The sequence below is a fragment of the Phocoena phocoena genome, chromosome 7 (assembly GCF_963924675.1).
Source record: "Phocoena phocoena chromosome 7, mPhoPho1.1, whole genome shotgun sequence".
NCBI lineage: Eukaryota > Metazoa > Chordata > Mammalia > Artiodactyla > Phocoenidae > Phocoena > Phocoena phocoena.
This window is the reverse complement of record NC_089225.1, coordinates 2,023,521-2,043,712: the sequence shown is the minus strand read 5'-3', so window position 1 is coordinate 2,043,712 and position 20,192 is coordinate 2,023,521. Positions and strand designations below refer to the sequence as shown.

The following is a 20,192-nucleotide window of genomic DNA, read 5'->3' as shown; positions in this document are numbered from 1 at the left end:
GGCTCAGCTCTGACAGCACAGTGTTCCGGCATTCTGCCTTTCTTTGATCCTCAAAAAAGTATCATGTGAGATGAAGAGTCAGCATCGGTGTTTCTCACGCAAACTTTTGTTAGACTTCTGTTAGGAGTCCAAATGACCTAACAAAAAAATACTGGTTTAGGTTTTAAGAATAAACATGACATGAACGATTTCTCAAAGAGGCTGAAATCCGTAAGTTTAAGTTCAGTCACAGCTGGTCGCTTTAAAAAGAACAATCTAATCTTTTTTTTTCCGAGATGGGCACCTACTTTGCAGACGCAGATGTACCTGCCTCCTTTTTAGCACAGAATGCTTGTCTTTTGGGGTTTTTTTTTGCGGTACGCGGGCCTCTCACTGCTGTGTCCTCTCCCGTTGCGGAGCACAGGCTCCGGACGCGCAGGCTCGGCGGCCATGGCTCACGGGCCCAGCCGCTCCGCGGCATGTGGGATCTTCCCGGACCGGGGCACGAACCCGCGTCCCCTGCATCGGCAGGCGGACTCTCAACCACTGCGCCACCAGGGAAGCCCCCGCTTGTCTTTTTCTTATTAAATTGTAAGAGTACTTTAAATACTGACAACACTAACCTTTAGCAATGCCCTTGCTGCTGCACATCCAGCCATGTCAGCCGGGAAACCTGCCTCATCTCATGGGGTGGTGGGTGTCCTGTGGTTCCTGGATGTCAGCTGTTTTCCGCATGCCCCTTCCCACCTCAGCTCCTCCCTTTAAGGTGTCACAGCTGGACAGGCCACCCTGCCCCTCCATCACAGATGTGGCCCCCACCCACAAGCCTCTTCCACAAACTTTTCTGGCTTGATATTTTTACACCTTTAAATCTTCCAACAGTCTCATAGCTGACACCCACCACATGGCCAGAAGCTGTCCCAGCACTACATTACTTTTCAGAAGGGTGCTAACTGAAGGAAACAATAACATTTTATATGTGGCATGATACATTCAAATTATTGAAACTAGACATTCAAATTAAACTTCAAAATACGCTTCGCTATGAACTTAAAAATCGTAATACAAACACAAAAGAACCTACCTTTGATCCATGCAAATACTGGGGTTGTGCATTTGGCTGTTTATCTCTTTGAAATTCTTGAGAAAATGGTAATACTGTCCGAACAAATCTAAACAAGAAAGATTTAAAAAAAAGAAAGAAAACCAAAAATTTAATGGTAGTTCCTTAAAATTCAGAACTTTTCCATTACTCATCAATTAAATCTTCCTCCCAATTAATCATCACATAGGAAAATTCTGGGAAATCAAAACCCATACTAGGAATGAGCTATAAATACTCTGAAGTATGATAAATGTATCTGAAGTTCGGGAACAGAGTGAGGACACCGGAGGCCCTTCTAGCACATAAAAAGAGTCTCCAAACTTGGCACCAGGACTATTTCATTCAGTCTTTTGAAAAGAGATGATGCAGGCACTTGGGCCTTGCTGGGCCTCTGGACACAGCAATGGTGGCAGGGACAGGAGTGGGAAGGCAGATTCGGACAGTGATGCGGTCACTCAGGTCACTGGGTACAAACTGACAGAAGATGAGTCTGTAAACACACTTGCAGAGCCACGAGACTATGGCTTCATAACAGATTAGGAGCCACTAAAACTCAAATGCTTGGATCTTAAAGCAGAAATGTCAAAATCGACTCACACTTTCAAATCAGAAGCGTTCATTTAAACATATAAAACTTTTTACAAAGAAGCATGATAAAATTCACGGATTTGCTGATTATTAAATTCAAAAAACTTGATTAACACATATTGCACTTTAATAAATAAAAAAGGATGTAACTGTCAAAACACCACTTGTGCATGAAACAAATGTTTGCATCTGAGGAGAGGACAGTGGCCTGTGGAGCTGATCACATTTAAATGGAAACATCACATTGCTGAGTGGCTGGGTTCTGTCATTATCCCTTTTTTTTTTTTTTTTTTTTTTTTGTGGTACACAGGCCTCTCACTGTTGTGGCCTCTCCCGTTGCGGAGCACAGGCTCCAGACGCGCAGGCTCAGCGACCATGGCTCACGGGCCCAGCCGCTCTGCGGCATGTGGGATCTTCCCGGACCGGGGCACGAACCCGCGTCCCCTGCATCGGCAGGTGGACTCTCAACCACTGCGCCACCAGGGAAGCCCCAAGGAACCGTTTGTAAAGTCTCAGATTATCTCCCTATATGTTACTTATAAATTTCAAACAGAAAAATGGAAACACACCAGTGGAGAAACTTGGCAGCCACCACCCTAACCAGGGGACGGATGGCTAGTGAGGGGACAACCTTGTGGTACATTGCACTGAGGACACACCCTCCTCAGTGGTCTTCCTGCCAAAAAGGCCCGACTCTGATCCCAACTGCTGGCTTACTTCGAGGGTTATCGCGCTATCACAATTAGTAGCTGTACAGGTTAAATTTAAGTCACAGGCCACCCCATGCGACCTCCCAGAGTCACCAGGCATAAATCATTAATCGGAAATAAGTAGCAAAATAAGTAGATACGCCAAGCAACAGACGGAGTTCTGGTTTCCCCGCAAGCAGCTCTCAGAAAACCCTCAGGCATGGAATTAAGATACTGGGTGGCATAATTTTGTCTGTCTTCTCAGGTTTCCACATGCATCGTGGACATACGAAACGCTATTTTAAAATGTCTTTTCCAGATAATGAAGCTCTAAGGGTTCCACTGAAAGACCTGTTAAAAATACAGGAGTAATGGCTTTTGCCAATGCTAGCAAGAGGTGGAGGCCTCCAGCGCTGCTGCTCTGGTGAAGACTGCATCGCGTGCAGCCAGGGCTCCCTCTGAATTGCGCCTCAGGTTTCTGGGCCCAAGGAGACTGAGGTCACTTCACGCTGGCCCCTGTCAGCACACGTGCCCAAGGTCACAGCTCCAATGCATGGGAAACGGGGTTCCCGTGCAATCAATCGCACAGCCCGTTGGAGGCAAAGCCACCACCTACCAGCGCCGCGTGGGCAGCAGGGAGCATGCACTACCAGGCGAGGGCAGCCGTCTGCTTGCTGCCCTTCAGGGTGGACCTCGTGCTGGACGGGCTAAGGGGACCCAGGGCAGAGGCGCCTCTCGTCAGTTTATACACCTGATGCCATAGTGTCTGTCAGGCCATGCAAGTGACACGGCCTGGAGGTGTTCCACTCCTGCTAAGGTTGCTGGGTCACACGGCACCAACTTCCTGACCTGAGTCCCGGCAACCTCGTCTCTGACAGGACTCCTGCTGCCAGTAGGACAGGTAGCCTAGGACGGCGGGTTGTTCCCTAGCATCGGCCCCGATCAGGGAAGGGCACCCACGTGGATACAGCTTGGCAGGCAGGGCCTCGAAATAGACCCCCTTCCCTAACTGCACACTCATGACTCATCATGCCTGGAGCATCTTTCAGAAAACATAGTGATTCAACAGAAAGGTTTACAGCACGTGCTGAGTTTTCATCACCATGTAGATTTCAGCCCCCTCCCACCCCCCTTGCAGTCCTTCCACAGGGCTCCTGTTGTTTTTGAGCCCTCGACCCACCGGGCTGTCACCAAGATGACCAGAACAAGCAGATGCTGTACACACGCAGTGCAGCTGGCACAAAGGGGGCCGGGGGCCCAGGGAGCATCTTCAACTGTTCCTTTTGCACGATCTCTGGGAATCCCTTAAAGGGCAACAAAATGCTAGATAATCAAAAATGCAACCTAAAATAACACAAGAAAATCACAGCTCCTTGTGTTGCCTGATTCTACCACCTCCATAGCCCTGCCCAATGCCCTCCCCCACCGGAACATATTTTCTCAACTTGCCAATAATGGGGTTCAGCTGCATTTCACCTTTAGAGATGCCAGTTCTAAGCACTAGGCAAAATGATTTAAGGGACATAACAGAAATTAATTCTAAAAGTTCCAAACAGACCGACCAAAGCACAGAAAAACTTGCAAACGTTGGCCATGACTTAGATTTTCAGAAACACGACAAGCACGTATGTACACACAGAACGCCCCTCGTCACGACATATGATGTGAAAAAAGAATGTGCACTTAACAGTATGCCTAACAACGTCCATTTCTGCAAAACAAAAAATACACATGTATATCCGACCACATGGCAAAAGCTCCAGAAGACAGACATTTTATAAGGGAACTCTCTAGGGATTTAATTATTTTCCCCAATACCTATTCCATATATATATATATATATACACACATACACACGATTTCTAGCTTTTCTACAATTATGATGCATTACTTATGCTATAAAAATATTCAGTTAATTCCAACTCTAAAACAACTTGAAAAAGACCTGTTTCAAGAACCTGGGCACTTAGAAGGGAGTTTACAGGGATGAGTAGTCTCTAAAGTTTGGTTCCGGTGGATTGTGCCCAGCCAGGCCCAGGGCCCCCTGACCCAAGAAGGCCAACCAGGGCTCCTTCACCTGTGGTTCTGTGGCCATGGCCATGTGCCCTCTGCTGCTGCATGGGGCTGGGCTGATGGGCCTAATGGCACACCTCCATGTACCAGCAACAGGCCTGTATTTCCCACAAGGAAACCAACCCTGGGGTCCCAAACAGACAATGGCAATAGCAGGTATGATCAGGCCACAGGAGGGCCTCCCTTCTGCCCTCGGGGTCGAAGCTCAGCACCCCTGGATCAAGACTCAAAAATCTAGGCCTGAAAGACAGTAGTGATCAAGCCAACACATGATAGGATGTTCAGATGCAGTAGTGAAGCAAAGGAAAAGCAAAAGACATTTACTTTTAAAAGGTGGTCATAGGACTTCCCTGATGGCACAGTGGTTAAGAATCCGCCTGCCAATGCAGGGGACACAGGTTTGATCCCTGGTCTGGGAAGACCCCACATGCTGCGGAGCAACTAAGCCCATGCACCACAACTACTGAGCCTGCGCTCTAGAGCCCACGAGCCACAACTACTGAAGCCTGAGTGCCTAGAGCCTGTGCTCTGCAACAAGAGAAGCCACCGCAACTACAGAAAGCCCGTGCACAGCAACAAAGACCCAACACGGCCAAAAATAAATAAATAAATTTATAAAAAATAAAAAGTGGTCATAACGCTCACATACACACGGTCTCTCACACACACCCTCACTCATACTCACCCCCATTTCTCACACTCACAAGCACACACATACGTTTCCTCTCTGGCATGTGCTGACACAGCAGGAGCGAAGCTCAGCACAGAGAGGACAGGCCTCAGGCAGGCAGTTGCCAGAGTGTGGAGGTGACACAGAGCCATCCCAGGACCTTGGCTGTACCCCAAGACTGGACCACATGACCCTGAAGCCAGCAGCCATGCCACCCTTCCAGCGGGCCACTTTGTTTTGTTCAACATAGTAAAATGGTAGGTGCCTGGAGGGCAGCTACCTGGCAGACCCTCACATGGCCCGACATCCCAGAATGGAAGCATGAAAAGTAGAGTCACCCAGCACATTCCAACGTCAGTAGACATTAAATGTATGGAGGTGGTACAGACCCAGCAGCTGCCGTCCACATGTACCACAGATTTGGCCCTAGCCCCAAGGGAGTGCCCTGGATAGGAACCCTGGCCCCGCACTCAGTCTGCACATGAAAGCCATGACCACACACCCAAGGGCTGGCCCAGGGCTGCACTTGCAAATGGAGGAGACCAGGAGGGCCTGAGTATCCTGGACACAGGAAAAGATGGGCCCTGAGACCATCTTATTTCGATGTCCATTGGAAGGGGCATCCAGAGCCATCTGTGAGGTAGCATGCTCACCGGTTGGTGGAGCCATTGTAGCAGTAGTTGGGCAGGAAGTCGTAGTTGAGCTCCCAGAAGACGTGGAGGGTGATTCTCCCGTAGGGCGCTGACACATTGTGGTTGGCCTCCCGGAACATGGCGTCAAAGCTGTCCAGAGTCAGGTACCTGCTCAGCAGCCTGTGGGTCATGCGGTTGATTTCCAAGAGGCCATCCAGCTCCTGTGGGACCACAGAGACAGGGGCGTGAGGACAGAGCTAGGCCTGGCGTGGCGGCCTCCATCCTCTACGTGGGTAGCGCCATGGTGGTGGGCCGGGAGCGGGCAGAGCAGGACGTGGACGGTGAGGGGCTGCACTAAGGGGGGGCCAGCGAGCTAGGCCAAGAACGCACATGGTGGCGGTCCGGCAGGTGACACAAGCTTACTTCTCACACCTAAATTCGTGTCCTCTCCGTTGCTCTTAAAATGCCCCTTCTTTCCATGGTTGCCCCCGAATGGCCACTGTCCATTCTCCACTGCATTTACCTCCCACTGCCCACTGCTGGCCTCCAAACCCCTCACAGGGCAGAGAACACTGGGATGTGTCCACCCCAACCCGGTGGCACACAGTGTGTCCTCAGGTGTTAGCCTTAATCAGCTTTCCTAACGCACCTGAAGTTACTCAAAAGCATTGCTGTGCAGAACTGGCAAGCATGTTCAGAGGTGGCCTTCCAGGCTCTCACACTGACTGTTCATAAACGTGCCCAGGTCTGTACTATTCCCTGAGGCAGCCACTGGCCACATATGGCAACAAGAACGTGGCTGGTCCAAACTGAGATGCACCATACGTGTGAGATGCACAGATTTCAGAAACTGAACATGAAAACAAAGAATGTAAGCTATCCACGTCAACAGAGTTCTTATAATGATTATATGTTGAATTGTTAATTTTTGGATATATTGGGTAAATAAAATAGATTACTAAAATTAATTCCTCCAATTTCTTTCTCCTTTTCTAATGTGACTACCAGTAAATTTAAAATGGTCTCTGGGCAGAAGCAAGAAGAACTACAATCCTGCAGCCTGTTGAACAAAAACCACATTCACAGAAAGAGAGACAAAATGAAAAGGCAGAGGACTATGTACCAGATGAAGGAACAAGATAAAACCCCAGAAAAACAACTAAATGAAGTGGAGATAGGCAACCTTCCAGAAAAAGAATTCAGAATAATGAGAGTAAAGATGATCCAGGACCTCAGAAAAAGAATGGAGGCAAAGATCGAGAAGAGGCAAGAAATGTTTAACAAAGACCTAAGAAGAATTAAAGAACCAACAAGTAGAGATGAACAATACAATAACTGAAATGAAAAATACACTAGAAGGAATCAATAGCAGAATAACTGAGGCAGAAGAACGGATAAGTGGCCTGGAAGACAGAATGCTGGAATTCACTGCTGCAGAACAGAATAAAGAAAAAAGAATGAAAAGAAATGAAGACAGACTAAGAGACCTCTGGGACAACATTAAATGCACCAACATTCACATTATAGGGGTCCCGGAAGGAGAAGAGAGAGAAAGGAACGGAGAAAACATTTGAAGAAATTATAGTCAAAAAATTCCCTAACGTGGGAAAGGAAATAGCTACCTAAGTCCAAGAAGCACAGAGAGCCCCAGGCAGGATAAGCGCAAAGAAAAACATGCCGAGACACACAGTAATCAAATTGACAAAAATTAAAGACAAAGAAAAATAATTAAAAGCAACAAGGGAAAAACGACAAATAGCATAAAAGGGAACTACCATAAGGTTAACAGCTGATTTCTCAGCAGAAACTCTACAAGCCAGAAGGGAGTGGCACAATATATTTAAAGTGATAAAAGGGAAGAACCTACAACCAAGATTACTCTACCCAGCAAGGATCTCATTGAGATTTGACAGAGAAATCAAAAGCTTTACAGACAAGCAAAAGCTAATAGAATTCAGTACCACGAAGCCAGCTCTACAACAAATGCTAAAGGAACTTCTCTAAGTGGTAAACGCAAGAGAAGAAAAGGACCTACAAAAACAAACCCAAAACAATTAAAGAATTTGGTAATAGGAACATACATACTGAAAATTACCTTAAATGTGAATGGGTTAAATGCTCCAAGCAAAAGACACAGGCTTGCTGAATGGATTTAAAAACAAGACCCATATATATGCTGTCTACAAGAGACCCACTTCAGACCTAGGGACACATATAGACTGAAAGTGAAGGGATGGAAAAAGATATTCCATGCAAATGGAAACCAAAAGAAAGCTGGAGTAGCAATACTCAAATCAGATAAAATAGACTTTAAAATAAAGAATGTTACAAGAGACAAGGAAGGACACTACATAATGATCAAGGGATCAATCCAAGAAGAAGATATAACAATTATAAATATTTATGCACCCAACAGAGGAGCACCTCAATACATAAGGCAAATGCTAACAGCTATAGAAGAGGAAATTGACAGTAACACAATAATAGTGGGAGACTTTAACACCTCATGTACACCAGCGGACAGATCATCCAGACATAAAGTTAATAAGGAAACATAAGCTTTAAATGACACAACAGACCAGATAGATTTAATTGATATTTATGGGACATTCCATCCAAAAACAGCAGATTACACTTTCTTCTCAAGCGCACATGGAACATTCTCCAGGATAGATCACATCTTGGGTCACAAATCAAGCCTCAGTAAATTTAAGAAAACTGAAATCATATTAAGCATCTTTTCCAACCACAACACTATGAGATTAGAAATAAATTACACGGAAAAAAAACATAAAAAACACAAACACATGGAGGCTAAACAATACATTACTAAATAACAAAGAGATCACTGAAGAAGTCAAGGAGGAAATCAAAAAATACCTAGAAACAAACGACAACAAAAACATGACAATCCAAAACCTATGGGATGCAGCAAAAGCAATTCTAAGAGGGAAGTTTGTAGCAATACAACCCTACCTCAAGAAACAAGAAAAATCTCAAATAAACAATCTAATCTCACACCTAAAGGAACTAGAGAAAGAACAAACAAAACCCAAAGTTAGTAGAAGGAAAGAAATCATAAAGATCAGAGCAGAAATAAATGAAATAGAAACAAAGAAAACAACAGCAAAGATCAATAAAACTAAAAGCTAGGGAAAAGAAAAAAAGGTCTCTGGCTTGCATTCTATTTATAGTGGTCAAAACCTCAACCGAATCACATTAAGACCAAGGGCAATGAAACACCATGCCCCAGCCCAAGCCAGGCTGAAGGAAGAGCCACTGTGGGCTCTGTGGCCACAGACAGCCTGGATTCTGAGGAAGCAGAGGTGGGCCCAGCAGACACCTGCCCCCCACCTGCTTCTCTAGGAACAAAGAGTCTTCCTGGAGTTCTCACAAGCTCATTACCATTTGCCTGCAGCCATTATTCTTGTAAGATAGATTTGGCGCGAAATCCTTAAATTGCATTTCCTTCCCTGCTGGCAAAGGTCTGAGGACAATTGGATTTTCTTTCCCTGATCACTCTGCTGAGATACCCAGAGGGTTTTTACTTTTCCTTGAAAGTCCAATACTACAATGTTAACTACAGTGTTCTTTGGTGTTGGCCACTTTAGGTCTGTCTTCCCATGTATGCAATATTTGCTTCTAATATGTATTTATACTGGTTTTTATTTCATCAAAGTTTTCTTCAAGTAGCATTTTTAATGCCTGTTCCATCTCATTGCTTTGGTTTTTGTCTTCAGGGGCCTCTACGATATGTATGTTGAATCTTCACCGTCCATCATCTCCATGATCTTCTCTAAAATCCTTTCTGTCTGTCTTCATTTCTTTTTAATTTTTAAAACGTTCCTCCTTTCATTCTTTTGCCATATCTTTTGCCATAGTGAGGTGTAACTATTTGTTCTTTGAAGTCAATTTAGAATTGTGCATATGAAGAGCAGATGCCCAGGCAGGCCCAGCTCAGTGAGTGCACACCTTTTGAGTTCTATGCAAAAAATGAACCTACCATCAGGTCAATTTATCAATAATGACAAAAGTAGAAGTAGCTCCAACCCCCCAAATCTGCTGAGCCTGAGAAAAAGGAGAGCACTTACAACTATTGATGTCAGGTCTTCACTCTCAAATCGCCCAATCGCCAGTTCCAGGGATTTGTACATGGCGGTGGAGACGCGCTGAGTAATCAGACGATTGAGGTCTATGGACCTGCCCAGGAGCTGGGCACAGAGAGTGGAAAGCATGAACATTAAAAAACAAATAAGCAAGAGAATACGGATCTATCCCAGGAAACTGATTCCAAAAGATAAGACAGACAAATAACGTACAAAATTTAGATGACAGTATGATCAAATACCCTACTTTCCTAGAGCTGAAATTCTGCAAGTCAAAGCTATAAAAGGACTCTTATAGTGTACTTACACTTACATCACAGACAGAAACCCCAAGCCTCCCCAGAGATCCTGGAGAGCCTGGGTCTGGAACTTAGCGTACCCCTTGTAACGGGTTCAGGGCCACCTCCCAGCACAGAGCGGCCTGCGTGTGTCTTACCCTCACCATGTCACAAGGATAAGTAGGAGAAAACTACTCCATCTCTACTGCAGAGTCCTAACAACATGTGCATACCTCAGTATCATTTCAATAACATAAAAATACAGGCAAAACCCTGGTGAAAATGTCCCCAAATGTGAATGGTGGTTATTTGTAGATAGAATTACATGAGATTTCCCTACAGTTTTCTGTATTTTCCTTTTGGTGATGTATATATGTTATTTTTAAAGAAACAAAAAAAAAACAAGGACTGTATTATTACTCTCTGTGCTGGCCAAGAAGCGGTTCCTCCCCACCACTCGGAGCTGACTAGAGTCCACATCTTCTTTCTCTTAAGCTCTGTCTTTTGGGCTCCTGGAGAGGAGTTGTGCTTGGGCCAGGCCTCCTGGGAACTGCGCAGGGCAGCCTTCCCTTGTGTGTCAGGTTATCCAAGAGGCTGCTGATCTTTAAAACCTCAGCTCTTTACATGGATGGTCCCACAGCCACATACATACTGACATCTATTAAAACCTGAGGAGCTCTAAGAAAACCCCACTATTTCCACTGCTGGTTCCATGCCTCACCGTGCCCCGGAAAGGCCTGGCTCACCTGCACGTGCCTCTGCTTGAGCAGCGTCTCATAGCGATTAGATGGCGGGAGATGGATGGTTGCACCCTGATTCTTGCATTCTGATCGTAACCGTTTGTCAAGAAGCAAACTAGCATGGAAGGAAGAGAGGACAACTTCTCACGTGCTGTGAATTTGAATGGAAATGTCAGATCAAGTTGCCCAAGATTTTGTACCCAAATTACAAACACATACTCACCTTCCTGCCATAACCTTATAATATGCAAATATCTGGTCGGCCAGCTTATAAACAAATTGGTCAAAGCAGAGATTCACCTAAAGGAAAGGAAAGGAAAGCGTGCATTAAATTTTGCTTCCCTAGGGAATTCCCTGGTGGTCCAGTGGTAAGGACTCTGCACTTTCATTGCCAAGGGCCCGGGTTCAATCCCTGATCGGGGAACTCAGATCCCCCAAGCTGTGCGGTACCGCACGCCCCTCGCCCCCCAAAAAAGCTTCCCTAAACCAAGATCAAATAACAGAACTTAAAAAAAAAATTTTTTTTTGATCCAGCAATTCCACTTCTAGGTATTTAAATGGAAACACTAACTCAAAATGATCTCTGTACCCCAAGGTTCCTGCAGCACAACAGCCAAGACATGGAAACAACCTAAGTGTCCACTGACGGATAAATCGATAAAGAAGGTATGTACACACACACACACACACACACACACACACACACACAAATGGAATATTACTCAGCCATAAAAGAGAAGGAAACCCTGCCATTTTCGACAACATAGATGGACCTTGAGGGTGCTATGCTAAGTCAAATAAGACAAATACTACATGATCTCACTTATATGTGGAATCTTAAAAAAACCAAAAACAAACCCATAAATATACATAGAACCGATTGGTGGTTGCAGAGGTGGAGCATGGGAGAACTGGGTGAAGGGGGTCAAAAGGTACAAACTTCCAGTTATAAAATAAATAAGTTCTGGGGATTGAATTAAAAAACAAAACAAAACCCCAAAACCCCAACCCTTGTTAAGGCAACTAAAAAAGGCTCTTATGAGAAAACAGAAACATCTTTACTGTCCAACAAGAGCAGATTAAATCCATTTCATTGGGACCAGGAGTGACCACCACACCACCACTGAAAATTATGTCAGAACCTTGCTTACTGATGGAGAAGAATGCTCCAATTCTCTTAAATACAATGGAATATAAGAAAGTCTCTGTTCTTCACGTGCTCCCAGGGGCTATCGTGCACTGCATCTGGGGGCAGCTCCTGATTCCGGGCTGTATGTCCCAAGAGCCGCTGCCCGTGGCCTCCTCTGGGCTCCCAACGTCGGTCAGAGTTGCAGGGTGGACACAGTCTGTGACTTCACCCTCAAAACTGTATCCTCACTTGCAAATGGGGCTAGCACATACACCCCGGAACTGGGATGAGGACACCCTGTGCTCAGAGTGGAGCTGCCCCAGGACCCACGGGTCTCTGTCCCAGCCCACCCTGCCTCACCCGGGAGCCCATGAAATCTCCCCTAAGAAGCACTTCCTGTGGTTTTTGTGAGGATATGGGGAAGGAGACCCAGATGTATAATGTAATCTGCTGAGGTTAAATCCTCTTACATCTTGAGCTAGAAAATAAGATTTTTCTCCTTAGCTGCATGTACACAGACAATAATTCCACTTGTAGGAATTTGTCCTCAAGAATAATCCAATACAACTAAAAAGATACGTGCAAGGAAGTTCATCAAAGCATTATTTATAATTAAAAATAAAAAGCCCAAACTAGAGAAATTAAATAGAGGTTGGTTCAGTGCATCTCTTCTGTACAATGCCCCTGCTCTAGACTGTGTTCATGAAAGAAACAGGCAAGATATGCAGTGTTCATGCCACGCAGTCACGTGAAAAGGATGTCCCCCAACAGCTGATGTTTTAAGACCCCAATCATCCTGTGTGGATGCACAGAAAAAAGTGCAGATAGAAGGGTTCACCCCAAAATGTTTATTTCAAAGTTCATTCCATTGTTTGAACCTCCTTGTATTAAAAAGAAAGGTTGTTCCCTCTAACGCTCAGAGGAAAAAGGAAATTTTTAAAAGTCTATTAAAAGTGCCTGGGCCCTCACCTCTGCCTCGATTTCGTCATAGAGAAACTGCTTGTTGAACCTGGTGAGGGCATAGTGGGCGCTATCGTTGTACAGGTCCAGCGAGTAGAGGACGTACCTGCAGAGTGGGAGAGAGGTCAGGCCAGCCGCCCACACAGGGTTTCTCGGCTCTCACACCCTGCCCTCCACGGGAAATGTAACCCTCACTGTCTTCCTCTCTCATGAGGAAAAACAAACTCTTACTTCAAATGCCAAACTCGGCTTCTGTGAGGGCCCTAACAGAGGCCCCAGCAAGCTGGCCAGACCCTTGGCAGGACATGCCTGGCTCAGCCACGCCCAGGGCGCCTGGTGGGTCCAAGAGGGCCTCCTGCAACTTCATCTTCTCAGTTACCGCGTTTCAAAGATTTTCACCCCACTCTGCAGTATTTTTAATAACCACAAGAATGAGTCGTTTTCTTATTTTTAAGAACAAACCGTCCGACTTAAAAAGAAAAACATACAAAGGTCCTGGGCCCCAGAGCTGACCATGAGCACACCTGCTGTGGCCAAAAGCCCCTCTCTCCCTGGCCAAATGGTGGTAGCCGATGGTCTCCAGAAGTAAGGTCCCTCTGAGAGCTTGAGGCACATAAGCAGAGGGCCCAATGTGGCCCTAGAGGCGCACACACGCTCATCAAGGCCTCTAACGCTACAGAACAGACACCACGGCTGCTGCAGAGTGAGGGAAGGCCACCCTCCTGATGTGCACAGGCAAGGACGGTGGCGGGAGGACCCGCTAGGCAGGGTCCCAATCTGCTCACTGCATGACACCCCGTTTGCTATTACTTTCCCTCCATGGACTTCGTATTTTCAAAATCTCTGACCCCCTGCCCTGACCCTGAGCTTCAAACTCTAAACAAAGATGTTCAATGAACATTTCCTCTCCCAAATCCATCTGAGTCGGAGGCCATGCCACACACTACATGCCAGGCCACCTCTCCCCTTGCCGAGTTCCCGGGCCTCACAGCACCTGGACACAGTGGACTTAATTAGCTCTACTGCCTCAGCTCTGGATTCCAGTCTGAAGCCAAGACACCTGTTCCTTGTATTGATATCTGAAGTCTTACCCCAAGAATTACGACTTCAGGGACTTCCCTGGTGGCACAGCGGTTAAGAATCCACCTGCCAGGGCTTCCCTGGTGGCGCAGTGGTTGAGAGTCTGCCTGCCGATGCAGGGGACACGGGTTCGTGCCCCGGTCTGGGAAGATCCCACATGCCATGGAGTGGCTGGGCCCGTGAGCCATGGCCACTGAGCCTGAGCGTCTGGAGCCTGTGCTCCGCAACGGGAGAGGCCACAGCAGTGAGAGGCCTGTGTACCGCAAAAAAAAAAAAAAAAAAAAAAAAAAAAAAAAAAAAAAGAATCCACCTGCCAATGCAGGGGACACGGGTTCGATCCCTGGTCCGGGAAGATCCCACGTGCCACAGAGCAACTAAGCCCGTGTGCTGCAACTACTAAGCCTGCGCTCTAGAGCCCACGAGCCACAACTACTGAGCCCACGAGCCACAACTACTGAGCCCACGAACCACAACTACTGAGCCCACACGCCACAACTACTGAGCCCACACGCCACAACTACTGAAGCCCACGCGCCTAGAGCCCGCACTCTGCAACAAGAGAAGCCACCGCACCGCAACGAAGAGTAGACCCCGCTCGTCACAACTAGAGAAAGCCTGCGCACAGTGACGGAGACCCAACGTAGCCAAAAATAAATAAATTAAAAAAAAAAAAAAAAAGAATTACGACCTCAAATGAAGTGCTGAGAACAGTCACCCCTCCCCCACCTCCCGGCTCCCAAATGCCACCGAGGGCCTCAATCACACAGACAGGAGGCTGGGACAGGCTTCCAGGACACTCACTCCATCATCGACGCTTCCTTGGTCTCCAGGATGTGGTCTGTCAGGATCCAGGGCATGGACATCTCGATGGGGAACTGGATCCTCCTGCCCATGGTCAGCTCCAGGAAGAACTCTCGGAACCACAACTGCGAAAGGTCACAGCACTGCTGGAGCGTCTCTTAAGGAATTCAAATAACACCACGTTAATATTCCGCAAGCAGAGAAGACTGCACAGGACAATGCGAGGGGGCGCGTGCCAGGCTCTCAGCCCTGAGCTGCGGACAGTGCACGTGAGCAGGGAGGGGTCACGTGTGCCCTGCACAGTGTGGCCACAGGCAAAGCCACCTGGACGTGCTGATTCTCACTCACAAACAGAGCAGAGTCAGCGTCCAGCCCCACGGGCCCAGCACGGACACCACCGCCCACCAACGGGAGCTGGTCAACACTGCACACCTTCTGGTGGGATTTATTTTATACGGGATACAGACACAGCATTACGGGCACACTTGGTGCAGGTCTATCTAATGCAAAATAGATTGAAAAAAAAAAGTTTCCATCCTTTTATGAAGAGAAAAACAAAAGCCTTACTATTACTCTAAACCTGCAGCACTTGCAGCCAAGATAGAGGCCTCCCACCCTGGATAATGGCTGCAGCACAGAAATAAACGTGGACGGCTCCACGATGACAAAGGGCATCCACACGTGCCCCGGTCACCCTAGGACGGGCTGTGCACGTCAGGTCACCTGCCACCTTCCACACATTGCAGTCGTGGGTGGCTTCTGATACTTATCACCACCTGCGTCTCGAGCCAGGTGACAGTCACATCGGCCTGTGTTGCTGACCCAGTTCAGGTTACAGAGACTTTGCGTCCAGGTCACTGGGCCAGCCCCGGGCCCACAGGCCTCACCCTTCTAAGGGCCATGCCACATGGAGGGAACCCCCAGCCGGCCGTGCATTTAAAGCAACAGGTGAGGGAATGTCACGAGGGTGGCAACTTGTGTCACTGCCTGGGTGCGTGAAGGGACCACAGCAGGGGCGACCAGGCAGGCGGAAGCGTTCTAGATGGTGTTAGTGGTGTTAGAACATGCTGGGCTGGACGCTGGTCAGCAGTAGCTCTTACCACTGAAATTTATCAAGTGGGTGTAGAAGAATGACTCGCGATGAAATTTTTCTATGTCCAATATGGTAGGCCCCTCGAGGCTACTTCTCAAGGTTTTCTTGGAACCACTTTTGTCTGCAATGAGGGACTCTAGCATGGTTCTCACCATGTAAAGCTGCATTATCCAAGGAAACATTTGTGGGGGAGAAAATATACATGGCACATTAGTTACGACAAACGCAGATAAACCACGAGGGGGACTGCCCCGTGGACACCGTGCCGGCTCGCAGGGGTGGCGCCCATCCACGAGGCCAAGTCGCTGCTGCTTGGGACAAAGAACTTGGAGCAGAACCCTTCGCCTCGGGCCGTAAATACCAACAAGAAAAACAAACAATGTCTTACCACCAAAGGTTAATAGAGGCGGATAGGTGTAGGACTGCCTCAGAAACGCGTTAACCACATGCAAGAGCCTTTCCGTGCCCACAGACTTGAGCTGCCTGAGCAGCTCAGCAGAGCTCAAGGACTCCGCCATGGTGCGCACCAGGTAGAGCTAGACACGGACAGACGGGAGAGCGGAGACAGCGTTAGTCACACGCAGCACAGGGCAGGGACAGACACGCGGACGAGTGAGGAGGGCGCCAGCGTGCTGGCAGACAGGGGACGGACAGACCCCGGACGGCACCCTCCCTGGGCAGCAATGACTTCCTTCCAGGTACCCCAGAGGTTTCATACACAGTCAGCAACATGCTCTGCTGGTAATTCTCTGAAAGACTGACAGAAGCGATTCTAGAAGCCCCCAACACAGAGATGATGAGTAAGAAGTACAAAGTCCCAAAACAGGAGGGGAAAAGCCAAAGGGCATAGTAAATCAGGTATGAGGGTCAGAGAAAAGCTGCCTGGGGGCAGGAGGGAGCTGAGTATGCCAGGAGAGGGTGCAGTAGAGGTAGCTGAAGACCACAGACACACCAAAGCTATGTTTTTAAATTTCCAAAAATTTTATCTTTAGGAATGATCATTTTTAGAGCCAACATAAAAATTAGAACCATACATTTAAACACCCACCAGGCAACACAGCATAAATACAGACACACAGACTTTCACCCACATTTTTGGGATAGGAGTTGATGCAGTCAAAGTTCTGCATGCAAATAACCAAAGCCAAGAATCACAGGGTGTCTGCACCCCAGAGTCACTTGGGCAAGGAATAAAGGAGCAAAAAAGACACAGGCAGTACTTTATCTGCCCAAGCAGACAGCGGTGGGGTCATTTCACTCCCAGCCCCCCTACCACCCCCCAGCTCAGGGTCAGCCCACTCAGGGGAACAGGCAGCGACAGGGGATCGGGGAACAAGAACCTGGGTGCTAGAGGGTCCCACGGCGCGCCGTGGCACTTTAATGTCAAAGCCGCTCTTGGGGTCCTTCTCGCCCCGCAGGGCCGGGTCGTTGAAGGGCTCGTGCCCTGTCTCCCAGTCACACACGGTCTTCCTGATGGCCTGCAGGACACTAAACCGCCCGTCAAGCTGTCAGGGCAGATGCAGTGCTGACAGGCTCGGCACCTTTACAGTCACAGCATCGCTTCGCCTCTCACACAGACAGCTCTCACACGTGAATCCCTCCGGAGGCAGGGGGGAGACGTGGTAATGGACCAGTTCAATGTGAAACTTTAAAAATAGATCGTTTTCTTGGGGACATTACTACCCTCAGAGGATCTAATGTAGTTGCATTTTGCATCAATTAGCCCAGACGTGATGTTTTATTTCCTAAACACTGAGACATACTCAGGGCAGCAAGAGGACAGACCCCAAACATCACCCAGAGCTGAAACTCAACCTCCCTGCGAGTCACCCCATTTTCTAACTTGAATTTGAAGTCACCAGCACAATACTGGGGACTTTGCCCATGTCCCCAACTCACTTGGACATCGGGATGCCCCCACTCCCAACAGGGCTCCACCATTCGGAGTCTTCCACAGCGCCACCCTCAGGGCAGACGCCACACCCACACGCCCATCCTAATCACCTCACGGGGAAAGCTCTAGCTAAATCCAGAGTTACTCTAAGGCTATCTGCACACTTCCCACGTGGTGAGGCTCCATCGCAGTAAGCGTGAGCAAAACCGAGGCACTACTGAAAATATGAAAACCTTTACTAAGCCCTCCAGGAGAGAGAACAAAAACTGGGAAACCTCACAGTGTAAGATCTTATTAATGCGAAAGTCACACCATACCAGGTGACAATTATATAAAGCAACAAAATGAAATCAGTACATGTGTGAGCCCCTGTGAGCTTCATTTTAGGTACATGTCTCTGAAAGAAAACTTTATCTAAAAGGCTAAATATTCATAGAAAACTAGCTCAAGATTGCTACAGGAACTCTGCAATATGTACGTACTGGGCTGGCCAAAAAGTTCGTTGGGTTTTTCTGTAGCCTCTTATGGAGAAACCTGAACAAACTTTTTGGCCAATGCAATAGTTTTTGACTCATTTGTAAGACAGGCGAGAAGGAACAGAAGCAAAAATACTGAAGAAATGGGAGATGAGATTCTGGGTTGTGTGTCCCTACAGGCCTGGTGAACAGAACTGCCAGACAGATTTTGAGACACTCCCAGGCCCCAGGTAAGCACACCCTTGTCCCTGGGTCTCCAGACTGCCTGGACCTTCTGTAGCTGACTTATTGTGGGTTGCTCAGGTTAATAATTGGACCCACTGCATTACATTTAGAGGAAATTCACCCAAAGGGTGCCTGGAGGTTGAATATAAATGCACTTTTTGAAAATGTTAACTCTACAGCTGTTCAAGCCTAAGCTGATCCTTCAGTCTTGGATGACCGTGCAGGGAGTGTGCGCAGCAGTGCTGACCTCTGGATGACGTTTTTCTTCTTCTTGATGGCCTGCCTGAGCGGCTCCCTGAGGGTGACCTGGGAGAAGTCCTGCAGCGCGGCGTAGACAGTGTGGCGGATGGCATGGTTGAACACGCTCTCCATCCTGCCCATCAGCACCTGCAAGCCTTTGATCATGGCGATCACCTGAAGGGGCACGGACACACGATCTTCAGTGTGCTGGAGGGTCACAGCTGAGCTCCATGGGCCTGACACGTGCCAGGCGACTGCCTCCCCCAAGCACCGGGCCTCTCCCTGGCCTCCTGTGTTTCTGCTCTGCACCTGCAGCTGTCCCTGTTCCTAGGTCTGACCCCATCAGACCATGAGCGCCTCGAGGGCAGGGACAGATCTGCTTGGCCTGGAGCCAACATGGGGATTTGGGAACTGACTCAAAATACTGCTGAATGTCTTAGGGTGCACCTCTCTGTGAAAGACTCCAACAAAACAGAAGAAGATTCGGGAAAGCAAATTTGTTATTATCTGGACAGGAAGAAAGAAGTTACAAGCTTGTAACCCAAATCCCATCTTTAAACCAGCGGTCCCCAACCTTTTTGGCACCAGGGACCGGGGTCGTGGAAGACAGTTTTTCTGAGGATGGGGTGGGGGGAAGGTTCTGGGATGATTCAGGTGCATTACATCTATTGTGCTCTTTATTTCTATTATTATTACATTGTAATATATAATGAAATAATTATACAACTCACCATAATGCAGAATCAGTGGGAGCCCTGAGCTTGTTTCCCTGCAACTAGATGGTCCCATATGGGGGTGATGGGAGACAGTGATACCCGAACTGTGTTGCTTATGTCCAGTCTACTCCGTAAGATGCAGCTTAACTGTCGCTTGCCGCTCACTGATAGGGTTTTGATACGTGTCTGCAAGCACTTGATTTATCATGGTCTCTGTGCAGGCAAACCTCTCTGCTAATGATAATCTGTATTTGCAGCCGCTCCCCAGCGCTAGCATCACTGCCTCGGCTCTACCTCAGATCACCAGGCATTAGATTCTCATAATGAGCGCACAACCTAGATCCCTCACATGCGTAGTTCACAGTAGGGTCCGCGCTCCTATGAGAATCTAATGCCGCCGCTGATCTGACAGGAAGCAGAGCTCAGGCAGTAACGCGAGCGATGGGGAGAGGCTGTAAATACAGATGAAGCTTCGCTCGCTCGCCTGCCGCTCACCTCCTGCTGTGTGGCCAGGGGGTTGGGGACCCCTGTGTTAAACAATAATGGCACAGTGAATTAATATGCATAAAAAGGTCAGAAGAAAATGCACTGAACTGCTTAAAGTTCATTTTTGTAATGGCATCAGAGACATGATCCTGTCCTCATCTCACATGTGTGTTTTCTCTGTTTGCTTTGAGGATTTATATGATGAATCTGGGTTGCTTTTCTAATGAGAAAA

The 20,192-nt window shown here is 47.7% G+C and overlaps 1 protein-coding gene across 8 annotated transcripts in view; it reads right to left on the bottom strand.

Moving 5' to 3' along the window:
• CYFIP1 (cytoplasmic FMR1 interacting protein 1) overlaps nucleotides 1-20,192 on the bottom strand; it is a 94,414-nt gene that overhangs the window by 17,336 nt on the left and 56,886 nt on the right. For all 8 annotated transcript variants that reach the window (XM_065880313.1, XM_065880312.1, XM_065880319.1 and 5 more), the window contains 10 exons: nucleotides 18,766-18,932; nucleotides 17,264-17,411; nucleotides 15,931-16,084; nucleotides 14,831-14,987; nucleotides 12,959-13,055; nucleotides 11,084-11,160; nucleotides 10,867-10,975; nucleotides 9,828-9,947; nucleotides 5,758-5,957; nucleotides 1,064-1,151 (listed from right to left, as the gene is read on the bottom strand). In XM_065880313.1, coding sequence (XP_065736385.1) covers nucleotides 1,064-1,151; nucleotides 5,758-5,957; nucleotides 9,828-9,947; nucleotides 10,867-10,975; nucleotides 11,084-11,160; nucleotides 12,959-13,055; nucleotides 14,831-14,987; nucleotides 15,931-16,084; nucleotides 17,264-17,411; nucleotides 18,766-18,932 — 1,317 coding nt within the window. The remainder of the gene's footprint in view (nucleotides 1-1,063; nucleotides 1,152-5,757; nucleotides 5,958-9,827; nucleotides 9,948-10,866; nucleotides 10,976-11,083; nucleotides 11,161-12,958; nucleotides 13,056-14,830; nucleotides 14,988-15,930; nucleotides 16,085-17,263; nucleotides 17,412-18,765; nucleotides 18,933-20,192) is intronic.